Raw genomic sequence first — 16,888 nt, 5'->3', positions numbered from 1 at the left:
CTTTTGGGGGAGATCCCGAGAGGTCTTTGGGGGTTCCGTGAGACATGAGGAAGGCTGTCTGGGCTTGGAATGAGGGGTTTACGGAGCCCATGACTAGTGCGGAGCCGGAGAGGCTGGGTCCTTCGCCACTGGTACCGGGCTCTCGGCGCCCGCCCGCCCTCCTTTTCCGTTTCAAGGCGTGAGGGGAGTGAGTGTGCTGGAGGGGTGATGCGAAGGCATGGGTTGCTGTTGCTGACCATCCCATCTCCTCCCTCCCCCACACAGCTCTTCGGCACTCCTCTTCACCTTCCTCCGAATTTGGGTGGGATATGGAGGGGGCACATACTGTGACTCATCCCCTCTTCCATCCCCACCCCCGCTGGGGCCCAGCAAAGGAAGGCTTGGAGACTAGGCTGTGGCTCTCCTGTTTCCATAGCAACCGTGTGGTTGTTTTTGAGAATCCACTTCAATCGTCGACACTTCTCACCCTAGACTGTGGCCCGGGGTCTGAGCCTCGAGGGGGGTTACTGAGGGGGGTACAGCCCTCCTCCTTCCTCACGACTCCGGGAAGGTCAGCACGGGAGGGCGGGGCGTGGTCCTGCAGTGGGGCTTCACTGGCCACCCGGTCCCCACCTGAAACTCCCCCTGCCACTCTGCCCCAGAGGAGCCAATCAACGCCCAACCTGCCCTGGGTGAGGCGGGGCTTATACAAATCGTGTTGCCTCCAAGAGACACTTTGCGATTCTAGAGCTGGGAGGCGTCTCCAGCGCGGACCTTGGAGAACCTGGCCGCCAACCTGCGAGCCAGTCTTGGTCCCCGAGGCCGGCTGAGGCTCGGAGCCATCCAGTGACCCGGCGAGCGGCCTCAGGTAACGCGGGTGGGGCTGGGCGGAGGCCCTTGTCCCCTCACCCTCCACTCTCCATTTTCCGCCTCGTGTCCTGCCCGCTCTGATTAATCTCCCTGACCCCAGGTTCTGCCATAGAGGGCAGCATCTGGAGGGTGGATCCCCACCCAAGTCCAGGTCCATGGGTGCCAGGACAGGGGGCAGAGCTGCTTCCTTATCCCTAGCTCAGGTAAGAACAGCCACAGCTCTGGCCCCCAACACACACTCCCACACACACCTGGGGGTGTAGTGTTGCTGGTACTAGAGGAGGCACCAGTCAACCTCCCTCCTTTGGAGATAGGTAATCCACTTAGTCCCATAGTAACCTCCCACCTCCATAGATAGCCCCCACCCACATCACCCAGCCCCACCAGCAGCTCAGCTCCACCCTGTCTTAAAAAACCCCAACTGTCCCTTCTGCCTTCTCACAACACTCTCTCAACAGTGTCCCCTCTCCATGGTCTCAGTGCTAGGCAGAGACCCCATGCTTGGCCTCTTTCATCCTGGCTGAAGGATAAACCAGGGGCTCCACTGCCCAGCAGACCGCCCATACCTGTCAGTCACTGCTGCAAAGGTCCCAGCCTCCTCCATTCCCCTCACCCCTCACAGCCAAAGCACCAAGTTCTCTCATTCTTCCTTTCAAATATCTTTCTAGTTGGTACCTTCTCTGGCCTTCTTGCACCCATTCACTCCCTCTGAGTTCCTATCTTCCTGCTGCTCTGCTGGGGCTCTGCCAAAGCTCCATGTGGACTATTTGGCTCCTGGGGGGCAGAAGAGCTGGGTTCAACTCTTGCCTTTGCCTCAGTGCTGTCTGACTTTGGCCAAGTCCCTTCCCTCTCTGATCCTTCATGAAATGAGGAAGGGGTCAGGACTAAGGGTGGGCTGGATGAGATGAAATTGAACAGACTTCAAAACAGTGACACACTCTGGTTCTATGGCTGATCATGTGCAAACAGGACCCTTTTCCTCTATCCCTGAATCATGAGGATGTTTCAGAAAGGAGGCCTGGGAGCTTTAGTTCTCACTGAAGAGACATTGCTTCTTACACAGGCCTAGGTCCCAGCCATGTCCCCGCTCCCCCCCATACAAACACTCCCCAAGCCTGGGCCCCTTCTCAGCTGGTAGGAGTCCCTCCTAGACCAGCAGCCCACATGGCATGGACAGCTCCAAGGTAGAGATGGCCAGCAGGGCCCACCCTCTGTTTATTATCCCTGCCTCTCTTCAGCAAGGAGAGGGAGAAGACCTGGCTGCTGCCACTATGGCTGCTGCTTGGAGAAGAGCAAAGGAAGGAAAGAGAAAAATCTCCTGACCAGGGAGCTGTTGTCACCATGGCAACCATCTCAGCACCAGCTTCTCTGAAGCTGGGTGAGGGTGTGGGATTATCGCATCCGTCAGTCCCTCCCAACCTCACTGCCATCTCTCCAACTGAAGCCCACAACCCTGAACTCTGCCCTCTGGAAGAAGCCTCTGGGCACACAGGGCAGTGGCTTTGTGTATGGCTGTATGCCAGCTCCTTCACAGCTGGAGGGCAGCCCGCAAGGGGTAAACAGAGGAGCCTGCGCACAATCAGCAGGACTACAGAGCCAACAGAACGTGCCCCCAGTGCAGTCTGGCCTTTGCCTTGCTGCTGATGGGCTCTGCTTTACCTTGGGTGAACCCTTCCTTCTGCCGGGTCTGGCTTACGTTGTCTCTGAAGTTGGTGCAATGGCGGGAGAACACAGATAAACAGCCTGATGCTGTTCTATGGAGGAAGACGGGGTTCTGTCCCTCGTGTGATCCACCAAGGTACATTCACTGAACATCGCTGGGTTCTAGGCACCACTCCTGTGTCTCTGCAGGGCAGTTCTGAGCAGCCACAGGGGGACAGAGTGGGAACACATGTGGGGCAGCTACAAGAGGACAAACTTAGGAACAATAAGAAGAGCACTTTTCTCCTTCTTCAAGGTTCTCCAAAGTGGACTGGGTTGTATTGGAAGGAGATAGGCTCTTTGCCATTGAGCAAAAAGGTCTGGAGAACTTTTTATGGCTCAGGCAAGGGTTTAATGCAAAGGCCTCTCCCAAATGAGGCTCCATTGTAGAATTCTTAGAGCTCCAGGTGAGGGTCAGAGAGCTCTGAGGTCTCCATAGATGAGTGGGTCTACTCAACTCCATAGCCTCACAGGGCCTACCCGTGCCCAAAGTGCCGCTTCCGTGCTGCTGACTGTCCAGGCCCGCAGGCTGATTATAGCTTCATGAGTCCAGGAAAGAAGGAAGGGTGTTAGGGGAGAGGAAAACAGGTAAGCAATAGGTGAGGTAGGTTCTGGCTGTGAGAGGCTTGGCTTGAAAGGAGTATATAGTTGTGAGGGGAGCAGTGGGAGGTGAGTATAGGCAGGTGGGCACCTTGACACCAGATTCTAGGGGATTCTGGAGTTTGAGGGAGCCTGTGGACATGGCCACCTCTTGCCTATATTGTACTTCTGGGCAAAACCAGGAAAGACATTCTCTTGGAAGAGAGGAGTCAGAGGAAAGGCATTTCCTCTGTGACAATTGAGTCTATGGGCATGGCTTGCCCAGCAGGATCCTAGCTGGACTTCAGCCCCCTTGGCTGTGCCTCTGGCCCTGACTATGGTGAGAGAACGGACATAATGAAGTTTCCCTGAGCACTTCAAAAGAAGGAACAATAGGATTTGGTGGCAAGTTGGACCTGGGGAAAAGGGAGAGGGGAAAACCAAAGATAACTAACATGGCATTTCCCCCCTTGGATTGAGGGGGAGGGAAGGGGAATGGAGAGAGAAGGACAGCTATCAGTTGAAGATGAGTTTGGTTGTAGACGGGCTGGCTTAGAGGTGCTGTTGGACTACCCCAAGGGGTGGATATTTCCTGGGTGTCAGACACCATGGCCTGGAGCTCAGCAAGATGGTCTCACTGAGGCTAAGAGGGAGATCAAAGCTATGGTTTCCCCAAAAGGCAAGTAGGATAGGGGAGGCTTGAACTAGATAAGAGTAACCATGATTTGGAGGGGGTGGTTCAGGTGGTGGCATGGATTCAGCTTAGGTGCTTATCTGGGCCCTTCCACTGACCCGCTGGGTACCTCTCTGGGTTTTCACTACCATAAGGGGCTGATATTCAAGGGTACTGCCAGCTTTGACCTGCTGATCTAAGCGCTAGAGGAAATAAGGAGAGATGAAGGAGGAGACAGCATCCTCCGTGGGCCTGGGACCAAATGGGAGCCAGGAATGGGTATAGCCCCAGAGAGAGAGTTGTGGGAGGGAGGAGGAAAGGGGCAGAAGGTGAGAGCCACGCAGACACTGACACACACAGCGACTGTGCGCTCTGACAGATCTGCATCTCACGCATTGACGTGCTGCCACCCACACCCCGCACGTCATGCAGAAACTCCCGCGCCTTTCACAGGAGTCAGTGACAGTGGCTCTGCCTCACCCGTCAGACACCTCCACCTCTGGGTTCTCTGCTTCCTTGACGATACCCTGAGTCTTCAGTGTGCTTTGGACTTGAGGAGGGGCCGCTGGGTTTGGAGCCTGCCTCCTTCTGCCCATGGTGTTCCAGACCACGGTTCTTGACTCCGGTTCCAGTGCAGCTGTTTTGAACCCCACGTTTCCATGTTCCTGAGGATGTCATGCATCCTTCTCCCTGGCTTCTCCTGGGGGCATACAGGATTCCTCATCCTCTGAGGGTGGTAGGTGGGGGAGGATGTAGCTACCCCCACTGCTCCTTGATCTTCCTCCTGGCTCATGAGAGTAATCTGAGGCCCATAGATATCCTGTACCTAACTTGAGGCCACACAGCAATGGAGAGGGCATGGAACAGACCAATTTCTGGTTGTTTGTGGAGCTCCCAGCAGTAAAGATCAGCAGCCACACTAGCCTGGGCTGGGCTGTAAACATGGCATTCCTTCTGCGAACCGGAGGGATTCCTTTAACAGAGCGTCTTCATGACAGACTGCCCTGGGGCTGGGAGTCTGGTGCCATTCCAAAGACTCCAGGCAGGTCAAAGTCCCCTCGCAGGCCATGTCTTAGGAAACTCAAGCTGTGGAGAGACATTCCTCCCATGGAATTCAGACAGGCTGTCCACTCAGCCTCTGGGGCCTGTTGCAGCATCACTCTGGCCAGGCTTCTTGGAGAGGGCTGTACCCCTCTCCGCAAGTGCTTCTCCTGGCACAGGCTACCTGAGGGGCTCATGTTCCAGCTGAGGACTGACTCTTCATCCACCCCAAAATTGCTTCATCCGCTCAACCCCAGATCTGAGCATCTGCCCAAACCCCTCTGTCCGTCTCACCCCACATTCATTCAGTCACCAAGCCCTGCCAATGCCCAATCCTAACAGCTCTCCGCCCATCCCTGCCCCTTCACAGCCCTTACCTCGGCGTCATCACCTCTCACCCCTCACCCGCACTGTGCAGCAGGCCCCTCTCTGCTCTCCCTACCGCCCCCACCCAGGTCATCTTGCACACGATGGCCAAAGGAAAAAATCTAAAACAGTCCTTCTCCCTGGGTCCCCAGTACCTAGTTCAGGACCTGCCATACTGTAAGCATTCTGTAAGGGTTGTGGAATGAATGCTATCTTCCTAGCCCTTGCTTTAAAACCCCAAGAGCTTCTGTCCTCTCTGGGTAAAGGCCAAATTCCTTGGCATGGATTGAAGGTCCTTTACAATCAGCCACATACCTCTTTGACCTAAATATGAGTTATTGAAAGTCGGCGCGTGTCTACTTTATCCACATGACTAGCACAGGGCCTGCCACACAGTCAGCCTCAACAGTGCTCAGGGAATGAGGGAACTAACAAAAAGACGGTTGTAGTCAGGGCCATCAACGCTACGAGCTAGGACTTCTACTTGTACAGAAGAAAGCGGGAGAGAAGCTTCCTGCTGGGATGGCCTAGAAGTTCTCCTTCAGGGAGAACTTGGGAGATGGTGCCAGTGGGGGACACATGAGGAACCTGCCTCGGGTCCCTGGTAGGAGAAGAGCCTGAGAGGCAGGCAGGTGGCGCTGCAAGTGAAAGACCTGAAAAGCAAAGAGGGAATTAAGACTGTAGTCTATGGGCGTGGGGAGCTATGGAAGGTTAAACAGGAGCGGAGAGGATGAAGGATGTGGCTCGCAGCGCCCGTCAGTGAAAAGGAGGAGAGCTGAGACCTGAAAAGCTAGGGATCCTGGGTGCCTGGAGAAGAAACCTGTAGGAGGAGAGAGGAGCGGCTTGCTGTGGAGGCCCTTTTATGGGGGAGAGTAATGAGGGCAAGGGACCCCCCCACCTCCGTGTTGTGGGGGAGGGGCGGAGAGGGGAGGTGGGAAGCCCTGTGGGAAGGGATGGGTGAAGGATAGAGCCCGGCTGCAGGAGGATGGGGTGTGTTGAGCGCGGTGGTGAGAGCAGGGATACTACCCTGCTGTGGAAGGAGGGGTCCTGGCTGTGGGAATGTGGGTTTGTTACGGGTGGGGACTGTTGTAGAGAAAGGGAACCCTGGTTTGTGGACTTGGAGGACAGCTGCTGAGGTGAGGGCCTTGTGCCTGTCCCCCAGGCCCCGCCATGGGGAAGACCAACAGCAAGCTGGCCCCGGAGGTGCTGGAGGACCTGGTTCAGAACACCGAGTTCAGCGAGCAGGAGCTGAAGCAGTGGTACAAGGGCTTCCTGAAGGACTGCCCCAGCGGCATCCTCAACCTGGAGGAGTTCCAGCAGCTCTACATCAAGGTGGGCGGGCCAGGGCATGCGGGCGGGGGCGGGGCGGGGGCGGGGCGGGCCCCCGGGGGGCGGAGCCGCACCAGCTGCGGCTGCTGCGGAGCCCCAACCCCTGCGTCCTGCCTCAGTTCTTCCCCTACGGCGATGCCTCCAAGTTTGCCCAGCACGCCTTCCGCACCTTCGACAAGAATGGCGACGGCACTATCGACTTCCGGGAGTTCATCTGCGCGCTTTCGGTCACTTCCCGCGGCAGCTTCGAACAGAAACTCAACTGGGCCTTTGAGATGTACGACCTGGACGGCGACGGGCGCATCACGCGCCTGGAGATGCTGGAGATCATCGAGGTGCGCGGGCTGGGGTTGGGTCCTGGAGGCCGGGATGTGCAGGGGTGGCGCGCCCCCTGCCTTCGCAGCGGGCCCTTCCCTGGTGCTGTCGTCTGCAGCCACGCTCCTCCGGGGCCTTGGGAGCCTCCCGGGCAACCACCTCCCCACCCCTCCCCCCAGCCCGCCCCCATCCCTCCAGGCGGGATTCAGTGGCTAAGTAGCATGGGTTGGGTGCTTGGTGTTGGACAGGTAAGTGCTTTACCTACCGACCCTAGGGGGTGGGTACTGTCAGAAACCCCATTTTACAAGGAAACGTAGCAACTGGTGTTCATGATTCAAATCCAGGGGAGTCCGACTCCAGAGCCGAAGTTCTCTTAGCTCCTTATTCTTTCAACATCTATGTATTGAATGCCTGCCACGTGCCAGGCACTGTTCAAAGGTCCTGCTTTCATGGGACATTGTCTCTAGTGACGAAAATTTAAAGCAACACCAAAACTATGCTCTGTCAGGCAGTAAGAGTTATAAAGAAGATAAGCAAAGCACAGGGGAGAGAGAGCATGGAAGAAAGCAATTTGATGAGGTGGAATGTGAGCAGCGACCTGAATGAGGTGAGGGAGCTAACTGCCCAGATGTCTGGGGAGGAGGGTTCTGTGCACAGGGAGTAATAAATGCAAAGACCCTGAGGTTAGATTGTGTTTGCAGTGTTCAAGGAGTGCTCAGGAGGCTGGGCCGGGGGGGGGGGGGGGGGCGGTGTTGAGAGAGGTGAGCAAGGAGAGAATGGTGGGAAGGAGGTCACATAGGCAGCCAGGAGCCCCGTCACTTAGCATCTCACAGCCCAGGGTAGAGACTTGAGTGTCCTGAGTGAGATGGGAAGCCAACCCCGGCTTCTCTGATCTGTACGGAGAATAGACTGAGGGGTGTGGGGAGAGCATCAGAAGCAAGGAGACTAGTTGGGAGGCTTCCACTTCCACAGAAGCCCAGTCAGGAGCTGATGGAGGTGACAGCTGTGGAGAATCACTCAGTGAGAGTGGTTAGTTAGATACGGGATTTATTGCGAAGTTAGGGCGGAAGGATTGGATGTGGGTGTGAAAGAAGGGTAGTCAAGAATGGTGTCAAGGTTTTTGGTCTGAACAACCAAAAGAATGAATCTGGTATTTCCTGAGACAGGGAATGCCTGGGGAGGAGCAGGTTGAAAGCGAAGAGTTGGGTTTTGGACATATTAGTTTGAGATGCTCATTAAATAAGCCACCTGAATGACCCTACATCACCTGCCAGCATCCTCAACAGCTCCCAGCGTTCTCCCTGCCCACTCCCAAACCCCCACCCTTGACTGCCGGCCCACCCCTGTGCCTCACCAGGCTATCTACAAGATGGTGGGCACCGTGATCATGATGCGCATGAACCAGGATGGGCTCACGCCCCAGCAGCGTGTGGACAAGATCTTCAAGAAGATGGACCAGGATAAGGATGACCAGATCACTCTGGAGGAGTTCAAGGAGGCGGCCAAGAGCGACCCATCCATTGTGCTGCTGCTGCAGTGCGACATGCAGAAATAGAGGGTGGAGGCTGCTGAGGGGCAGGGCCCCTGGCCGGGAGGAGCGTGGCCACCTCTCAACCCCATGATCTCTCTGGCTGGCCCTTCCCCAGGGGGAGGGGCACTCCAACTTCACTCTCTGGCCCACCCACCCCTCTGTCCAAGCCCTTGCTCCCTCAGTCAAGATCTTTGAGGGACCACCTCACCCTGGAAAAGAGACAGATCCTCAGGTATCCTGTGCTCTAGCACCACCCCCAGTCTTGGCCCAGAACTAACACCCACTGGGCATAGGGGAGCTGGCTTTTGCCCCTACCGGTAGGGTTAAGGAGGGAGGATGGTGCTCAGCTTTGAAAGTCTGTTCTTCCTGGGATTATGCTTTATAGAATGTGGTCCCACACACCCCAGTTAAAGGGCCAAATTGGCTCTGTCCTGTGCTGAAGACCTAGATCCCTTAAAGGTGGTCTCTGCCCTGCCCCCTCGACTCTACCCTTCTGGCCCCTGTCTTCGGAGCATTCCTTCAGTCCATCCCTCAGCTAACACTTACTGAGCACCTGTTCAATGCCAGGCACCTGCAGGTGCTAAGGATATGGTAGCCTGTAAGACACGTTTTGTGCCCTCTGGAAGCTCATAGAACAGTAAGGTGGACTTCCAGTGGTCAGAGTCACAGATGGGGATGTCGAACACAGCTGAGCCAAGGGTGCGGTACAGCTGGTTAATTTGAAAGGAACTGTTAAATATTTCCACTCAGTTCTACACAGAGCTGCAGAAGGATGAAATGAAAAGTGTTTGGAGGTCTAGGAACCACGTGAGTGGAAGTTTTAAGAAAAATTTAAATTTATGTAATACTTATTTTTTCAGTACCCTTAAAAGGAGCTGAAGTCATTTTATTAGTTTAGGGTATTAAAACATACTTTATATTACTCAATTTCTTATAAAATGATCAAATGAATGTAGAAATGCCACTTTTCATGGGGAAAAAAGAGCTGAGAAAGAAGGAGGGAAAATACCACTAAACTCACCAGAAAACACTTTTACTTATCAGGCCAAATCCTGAGCTGCACCGTCAGCAGCTTCCTTTCTGATGACCTCTTTCAATGCAGGAAACAGCGCTGTTGCACACTCGCCCTGGCTGGGTGCTGTCTGCAGAAACACACACACACACAAGATTTGCCAAGAGTGAGGCTGTGCATTTCCCACATCTTGGTAGTTCCTTGGTGGATTTGGTCTACTTTCAAGGATGGGCTTGTTCTTTCACTGCTACAGAAGCAGAAGGAGCTAGAAGAAGAGGACCACCTGGCCACTCTAGGCTGCCAGGCTGTGTTTATGGACCAAATGTTTAAAAGTGCACTGGGCATGCTCCATCTGAAAAGCTTTATCTAACCCCAAATCCTAAATCTGCCAGGTAATTCATCGTCTTCTCAGTGCACTGGCTTTGCTTTCCAATGCCTGCTTTCTGATTTTGGATCCGTGAACTATACAGCTGCATGCTTTGCCAGAAAACTCATCTTGCTTCTTCAAGTCTTTCACTTTACACTCCTGTACCTGTGGTCAGAAATTAGCTTTGATGCGCAATGACAGTTGATTTTCTCTTGAACCGCTGGTGAAAACAGTCTGGTACACAGGTGCTGTCAGCCCGGGTGGGAGCAGGGAATGGCTGCTGAGTTGGGGGGTGTGGATTGTACCAGCAGGAAAAGCAATGCAGCATGCATTTTACTTCTGAGTGTTCACCTGTCCACCTCTCTGCAGGTGGAAGCTCTAGGGGATGCTGACCTTTTGTCCCCAACTCTATTGGACCTTTCTTCTTGCTGTTCTTGGAGGTAGCAAGGCCACTGGGTTGCCACCCTCTTTCTCTCCTCCTAGGACCAGCCACATGGTAAAGCTGGGGACCTCACATCCTTAGGGAGTAACCAGCATGCTTCCATCTAGTAACACCTGGGAGGATGTCCCATTGCTCCTGGGAGCCGCCCACTGGGTGTGTCCTGTGCTGTCAGTGCACCACAGGTACAGGTGCACAACAGCCTGGCTCAGCTGACACTTCCAATGGAAGGCTTTTTACAGAGTGGGGTCCCTCTCCCCCAAACGTTGAATCTAACCCAGCTTCCAATCACACAGAACTTGTGGCTTTCGAAGGCTTGCCACCTGCTCCATCCCATTCCGCATTCAAAGCCTAGGGAAGCGAGGATTTTCATTCCCTTTCTCCAGACTTGAAAACTGAGGCACAGTGTATCCATGGTGCAAAAGCACACAGGAATTGGCACAGCACCAAGACTTGAACCCAAAGCTCTAAGCGGGTTTCTTCAGAGTCTTTCTTGAGGTTAATTAATTTGACTCTTGAGTTATACAGAGGTCGAGTGTGGGGCAAATTAAGTTGGTTTTGGTCTTTTACAAACTTCCTGCTAAGGCTCTAGTCTTCCAAAAAGAAATCGAATCTTGGTTGAAGACTCCACATTTTCAAGTATCTTGTTTTCTGTTTCTGGGCAGCTCTGCTAATAAGTCAGTGCTGTCCTAGGAAGCTTCTGACTCAGAACCCGGGAAGCATCTTACAGTGTCTTTACCATCACCTTCCTCCCTAAGAGAACTGCTTTTGTTTTTTTCCAGCTGGTAGGCAAGTCCTACCTGTGAGGGTGTGTTTGACCACTCCAAGCTTTTGGGCACATACCCCTGGGTGATGTTTGCTGGTCAGGCCAAAGATTCTCATACAGCCCATCGGTGTTGGACACGTAATGCCAGGCCAGGAACCAGGCCCACCATCTTACTAATGGAGGAGCCACAGGCAGGCCAGGCCTTGCTCCCATATGCTCCTGGATGTCCCAAGGACTGTGCCCCAGAGCTCCTGTGGTAGAGCACTGGCCCTGCTGTGAGAAGAGACTCAGTCCTCCCATCTCTGCCCCAGCTGACAGGGACCTGTCACAAAGCACACGGTTAACAGAGATTGAAGTATGACTGGCATAGACTCAAAAATATACAGACAGTTAAAACATCGATATGTACAAACTCTCCTTTAAAGTTCTGTATCTTCTTGCAGCAACTCTGGATCACAAAATTCTAACATCTGCCTTCTAACTGTATTCTGCTTTCATTCAACCTTTGAGCTAATTGATGAGCTCCTTCCTGTCTCCAAAAGTCATTAGTGAGGGCTACTTTAGATGGCCACTCCAGCCCTTAGAGCTCTAGTCAGGATTGACATAACTTACCTGAAATCAAAAATTAAAAGAAAGTTTATACGCAAAGGCTCTGTATCTTTTCCTGATGATGGCAGAGTCCCTAGAGGTAGAAATTCACTCTGCTGCAGAGAGAGAGAGAGAGAGAGAGAGAGAGAGAGAGAGAGAGAGAGAGAGAGAGAGAGGAAGGAGGGGAGGGGAGAGAAAGGAAAGAGAATAAGCTGGGGTTTCTAGGCAAGGTAGTAAGCTGACACTGTAAATATTTTTACACAAAACTTTACTAAAGCAACAAATATTTCCTGAAGACCCACCCTGGGTGAGGCTTTGTGCTGGCTTTAGAGATCATCGTGGGGGCAAGAATACACTTCCTACATATTTTATTCATCAGTTTTGAAAAAAATTCAAATCTTGCCATTGAAAAGTCTCAGAAAAATATGGGATTGTCTTTCTGAAATTTTCAGGGTTTTCTTTTACCTTTGCCAGAGTGTGGGGGCAGGGCCAGGCCTCCCAGGGTGTCTGGCCCTTCCTGCTTGGTGGAGGTTCTGGGAGTGAGGAGGCCTGGGGCAGGAGGGGTGGTGGGTGGCACAGGGGGCCCTCTCAACTCACCACGGTGGCACCTGTCCCCTTAAGATGTGCTGCTCCTGGCTGTGCCCACAGTGACTGTCCTCATTGTTCAACCCTGTGCTGTGTGGTGTTTTTTTCCCTGGACAGTGAATAAAAGGTGTGACTATGCTGAGGGTCCCTACTCTTCTCTGCGCTGGGATAGGGCTGGGGGGAGGGGTGATTGGGGAGGGGGAGCTCACACATGGGATCACCTCAGCAGCTCCTTGGGACGGAGGTCCTTGTTCTAGCAAGGACTCCAGTTACATGAAACGGAGACCCAGTCGATAGTTCAAAGAAAGGATTGAGCAGATTACAAGGGACCCTAAAGATGGAAAATCAAGAATGAGTTGGGCCTTACGTGAGCCAGAGCTAAGAATGGGCCTCTCTCTTTAATCTGCGCCTCGCAGGCTCTCATCCCCTTGGCAACATTTGCATCTGTGTTTTTTTCCTTGGTTTCTCTTCAGATTTTCTAGTTTCCCTGCACAAAGCGGCTACATCCTAGCCCTGTATCAAGACTCGCCAGTGATGACAATGCTCCTCTGTGTCTCAAGCAAAAGAATCTGATTGGTTCAGCTTATCTTTCAGTGGGACCCCTTGGTCCAGGCATCCATGGCCAGACCAGATGCTATGTGGGGTTTGCAGGTGGAGCAGTTCCCCCAGAAGGGAGCTAGTGGAGGCAGAGAGTGGGGCGTAGAGTCTCCCTCTGTCCAGTGAGGGTTTCATACAAGCCCAGAGGAGTAGACGGCGGGTGCTGGGGAGAAAGGCAGGGAGCAGGTGTCACTCACAGTGTCCATGTGGTACCCTCTGCACTAATTAGGAAAAGGGGCCCCTCTGAGTGGAAGCACCCCCGTAGGTATGCAGCCAGGCCAGTGGATGACATCTTTGGGCTAATTAGAAAAAACAGGCCCCTTCTTCTGAATAAACACAGCCTGTTACACCAGGATGCACGTGGAGCGAGGCCAGAATTTCAGCCCCCACCTGCCCTGCTGGTCAGAGGCTGTGTAGTGCATTACCTGTTTGTTACTCCAGGGGTCCCCAACCCTCAGTCACCTGAGCCCCGTCTCCTGTGTCGTCCCACAACCTACCCCCACCTCCGTCTTCCACAAAACCGGTCCCTGGTGGCAAAAAGGTTGGGGGCCTCTGTGTTACACCATTCATAGGAGCCCAGCCCAGAGCCCTGAGACCCCCAGTGACCCAAATGTAGGAGCTGGGGATGGGAGTTGGTGGTGAAATGTTCTCAGAAGACCCCTCAATACTCAAAGAGGCACTGATCCCTGAGGGGCGTTGGGAGCAGTGGCAGCTGCCGGTCCCTGCTTCCTCCTGAAATGCTCAGTTGCTTTTTACAAGGGCTTTCTCAAGGACACTCGTAGGGGGCCAGCTTCCTTGGCAGGAAGCAATTAGGATGGAGGAAGGAGGTTGACCTGGCCTCAGGGCAACCATGAACCTAAGGAGGTGACTCAGAAGTCTGAGAACTTGGAGCTGCTATTCCCGGCTGAAGCCACACGGCGGGGGGGGGGGGGGGGGGGGAGTCCTGTCTCCTGTCTGTGTCTTGGATGTTCAAGATCTCCCAAAAACTTTCTCTAGCCCATTTCAGGCTTGCTCTCTGCACCTTTGGCCTGCCCCAAAGAAACCAGAGTGATCTCCCTAAAGCACAAAGCTGACCGTGTCAACTCTTCAAAAGTCTCCTCTGCCCTCAGTAGCAGAAACTCCTGAAAAGTCCTCAAGGTCCTGTGTGATCTTCCACCTGCCGACTTCAAAAGCCTGTTCTTCCCACACGTCCCTCTCCTGCACCCTGCGTTTGAGACACCCTGAATTGCTCTAAGGGATCTCTTAGGCTTCTGCACCTGAATGCAAGCCATTGCCCCTCTCCAGGCTGCCCATTCATTCTCCCGTCTCAACAATCTCCTCTGTGAAACCCTCCCAAACCTCAAACAGTGGGCCCCTCATGTATACACAGTCCACCATAGTTATCATACAGCTTCTCCTGTGACTCCCTGTCCGATGAGCTGGGCACCTGTGTAAGTCTCCAAGTAAAGCGGGCTGGTTTAGTTGAGGCCAACTCAAACAAGCTAAAGTAAAAAGGGAGGCTTAGTGGCTCATGTAATTGGGAAGTTCAGGTTCTGCTGGATCCAGAGGCTCAATGTTGCCCCCTCACACTCCCTGCTTCTGCTTCCCTATCTGTGTGACCTATTGTTCCTTCAGACGGGCATCTCCCCTGATCTTTCACCTGCCTCAGGGAAAGATGGGTTCCCAGACCCCATCGCCTCAAATTAATAGCCCTGGAGAGGTAAGAGTTAGATCTCCTAGTACCCCTATGGAAGAGTATGGGAGTGGCCCAGCTGGGGCCACATGCCCAACCTTGGCTTAATCTCTGTGTCCAAAGAAATAGGGTTCTATAGTTGGTCAGGCCTAAGTCACATGCCTACTCCTGTGACCAGGGAGGCAGGGAAGCAGGGCCAGTTACCAGAAGAAAAGGGTGGGAAAGGTTGCTAGTCAAAAACAGACAAACAAACAAACAAACAAAAATAGCCACCAACTTTTGAGGGTCAGGGGGCATTTGTTGAAGTGCTGTGGAGAATCTTATGGAAATTTAGATGTGGGCACTGTAGCCAGGGCCTCAGCTGGGACGTGGGCAACCACTGGGACCAGAGGCAGCTCCCTCTCCCATGCGGTCTGTACTGCCTTCTGCACACTGGCTCGTTCTGCTCACAGAGCTTCTGCCCTCTCAGTTCTATCTTGCACACGGCCACAGCTCGCTAAGGCTCACCCAGAGCTCTTGGACGCTAACTGTATTCCACAGCACCCTCAGTTTCACTCTAGTGAAGCTTTCCAGTCCCTGTTTCCCAATTCCAAATTCCAAAAGTTGATCTGGCCCAGATCAACTTTTCAACCCAGGCCACACAAGTCAAGGTCGCTGGACAGCATGCGGATGGCTCACCCTTGTGTCAGGTGCTCACTCCCACCCAAGCAACCACTCCATACGTTCTTCCTAAGTGGCCTCCTCCTCCTCCATGAGGCACCTGAGAATAATTGACCCCTTCCTAGAGTTTCATTATTTATTGCTGTGTAACAAGTGACCCCAAAACTTAGCGCTTAAAACAACAATTTTTTTTTCATGATTCTGTGAGTTGGCTGGGCTCTGCTGGGAGGTTTTCCTGCTTCGTGGCTGGGGTCACACCATCTCACTGGCGCTGAGCTGGGGCTGGAACAGCCGTGATGGCCTCACTCATATGCCTGGCAGTTGATGCTGACAGTGGCTGGGGAAGTCACCGTTCTCCACTGGCTACTTATCCTCCAGGGCTGCTCCGCCTCACCATGTGGGCTTTCTGGAAGGGCAGTCTAGACTTCTTTACCTAGAAGCTGGGTGCCAAGAGGGCAACAATGGAATCTGAAAGGCCTTTAAGGTTTAAGCTCAGAAACTGTATAACATCGCTTCTACCGCGTTCTATTAGTTAAAACAAGACACCAGGTCGGCTCAGATTCAATTCTGCCTCTGGATGGGAGACATGTCAAAGTCACACTGCTAAAGGGCAGGTAGGATGGGAGAGAGTTTGGGTCATCTGTGGAAAGAATCTACCAAGGCTTGAGAAGGGCAAGTGGAAACACTTCCCCAATCCCTAAAATTCTTTTGTTATTATTTCCCCCTTCCTCCCACACAAGGTTTGGTTAGTTCCTCCCAGGATGGCAGAGTCCGTCTGGGTCCCTCCGTTCTGTACCCTCTTCCAGGCAGATGCCCCCCAGCTAAGCCAGCATTTTCTCCTGCTGCTCCCACCCAACTGTGCACACCTCTAGGCTCACACAGAGATGCCCCTTGTCGGTTTCCTGGCCTGTGCCTTGGGATGGAAAGCATTAGTGTCTGCATCCCGGGCTCTCCACGCATGCCCTGAAACTCCAGGATGGTGGTCCAAGTGTCTGATTCTGAGGCTTCTCTTCGACCCTCCTTCCATCCAGTCACGTCATAGCCTGTAACTGATCATCCCAAGCTTGGCAGGTGGGACCTGGGAGTGCGCGCCCCCTGCTGGCTATCGAGGGCCCAGCAAGAACTTGGGTTCAGAATCTCTGGGTGTCTCTCAGGTCGGGGTCCCCCACCAGGCAGAGGAGAGCCTAGTCTCCACACGGACTTCAGGGGCCCTTCTGCCTTGGTGGGGAAGAGCTGCCGTGCTGGGCCCTCGACTGTGCGCCGGGCTGGAAGCGGGCTCCTGCTGGTAGACGGAGCTGTGCGTCCACTACCTCCTCCTCTTCCACGGAACGGACTACGGTTTAAGGGAACGCCGCTCAGGGTCCCACCGTCCTTGCAACGGAGGGGGAAAGGGTTAGCTTTGGGGCGGGGGGGGGCAGCTACCTTTTCATTTTCTCTTTGAGATTCACCACCCTGGGAAAAGAAGTTGTCAGGCCTCCCCTCTCCCCTGAATCCTGAATCCGCAGCAGCCCGCAAGCCCCGCTTCAGGCCTCCTGCACCTGAGAGCCGGAGAGGCCAAACCCCGCCCCCCGCAACCACCCCATTCACTTTGCGCGTGAGGCGTCGGGGAAGGAGAGCTCAGCTGTCCTCTGATAACGCATGCCACAGCCACACACCGGCAACCGAGAGGGAGCGTTTGGCACCGCCGCCCCGAACCCCGCCCTCCCGCGGGCTCACTCGCCCACACTCCCAGCCGCTGCCCGTCCCCTTTTCACGCCTGGGACGCGCCTCCCTCCCGCAGCCCAGCCCCGCGAGCTCCGTGTCTCCGCTGCCGCCCTC

The 16,888-nt window shown here is 54.0% G+C and overlaps 1 protein-coding gene across 1 annotated transcript; it reads left to right on the top strand.

The window, feature by feature from the left end:
* The first annotated feature begins 741 nt into the window (after nt 1–741).
* Nucleotides 742–12,272, top strand: HPCAL4 (hippocalcin like 4). The gene is made up of 4 exons (XM_024554808.4): nt 742–847; nt 6,372–6,541; nt 6,658–6,873; nt 8,211–12,272. The coding sequence occupies exons 2-4, from the start codon at nt 6,380–6,382 to the stop codon at nt 8,406–8,408; spliced, it is 576 nt and encodes a 191-aa protein (XP_024410576.2). The 5' UTR covers nt 742–847; nt 6,372–6,379; the 3' UTR covers nt 8,409–12,272.
* Nucleotides 12,273–16,888: the final 4,616 nt, after the last annotated feature.

This window comes from Desmodus rotundus, chromosome 3, assembly GCF_022682495.2.
Source record: "Desmodus rotundus isolate HL8 chromosome 3, HLdesRot8A.1, whole genome shotgun sequence".
Lineage (NCBI taxonomy): Eukaryota > Metazoa > Chordata > Mammalia > Chiroptera > Phyllostomidae > Desmodus > Desmodus rotundus.
Note: the sequence above shows the minus strand (reverse complement) of the source record. Positions and strands in the feature narration are given on the sequence as shown.

Excerpts from the sequence above, each read along its gene's own strand:
- HPCAL4 (XM_024554808.4), top strand. The coding sequence starts at position 6,380 with ATGGGGAAGACCAACAGCAAGCTGGCCCCGGAGGTGCTGGAGGACCTG. Across the intron at positions 6,542-6,657 it reads TCCAGCAGCTCTACATCAAG|TTCTTCCCCTACGGCGATGC; the intron begins GTGGGCGGGCCA and ends GTCCTGCCTCAG. Across the intron at positions 6,874-8,210 it reads AGATGCTGGAGATCATCGAG|GCTATCTACAAGATGGTGGG; the intron begins GTGCGCGGGCTG and ends GTGCCTCACCAG.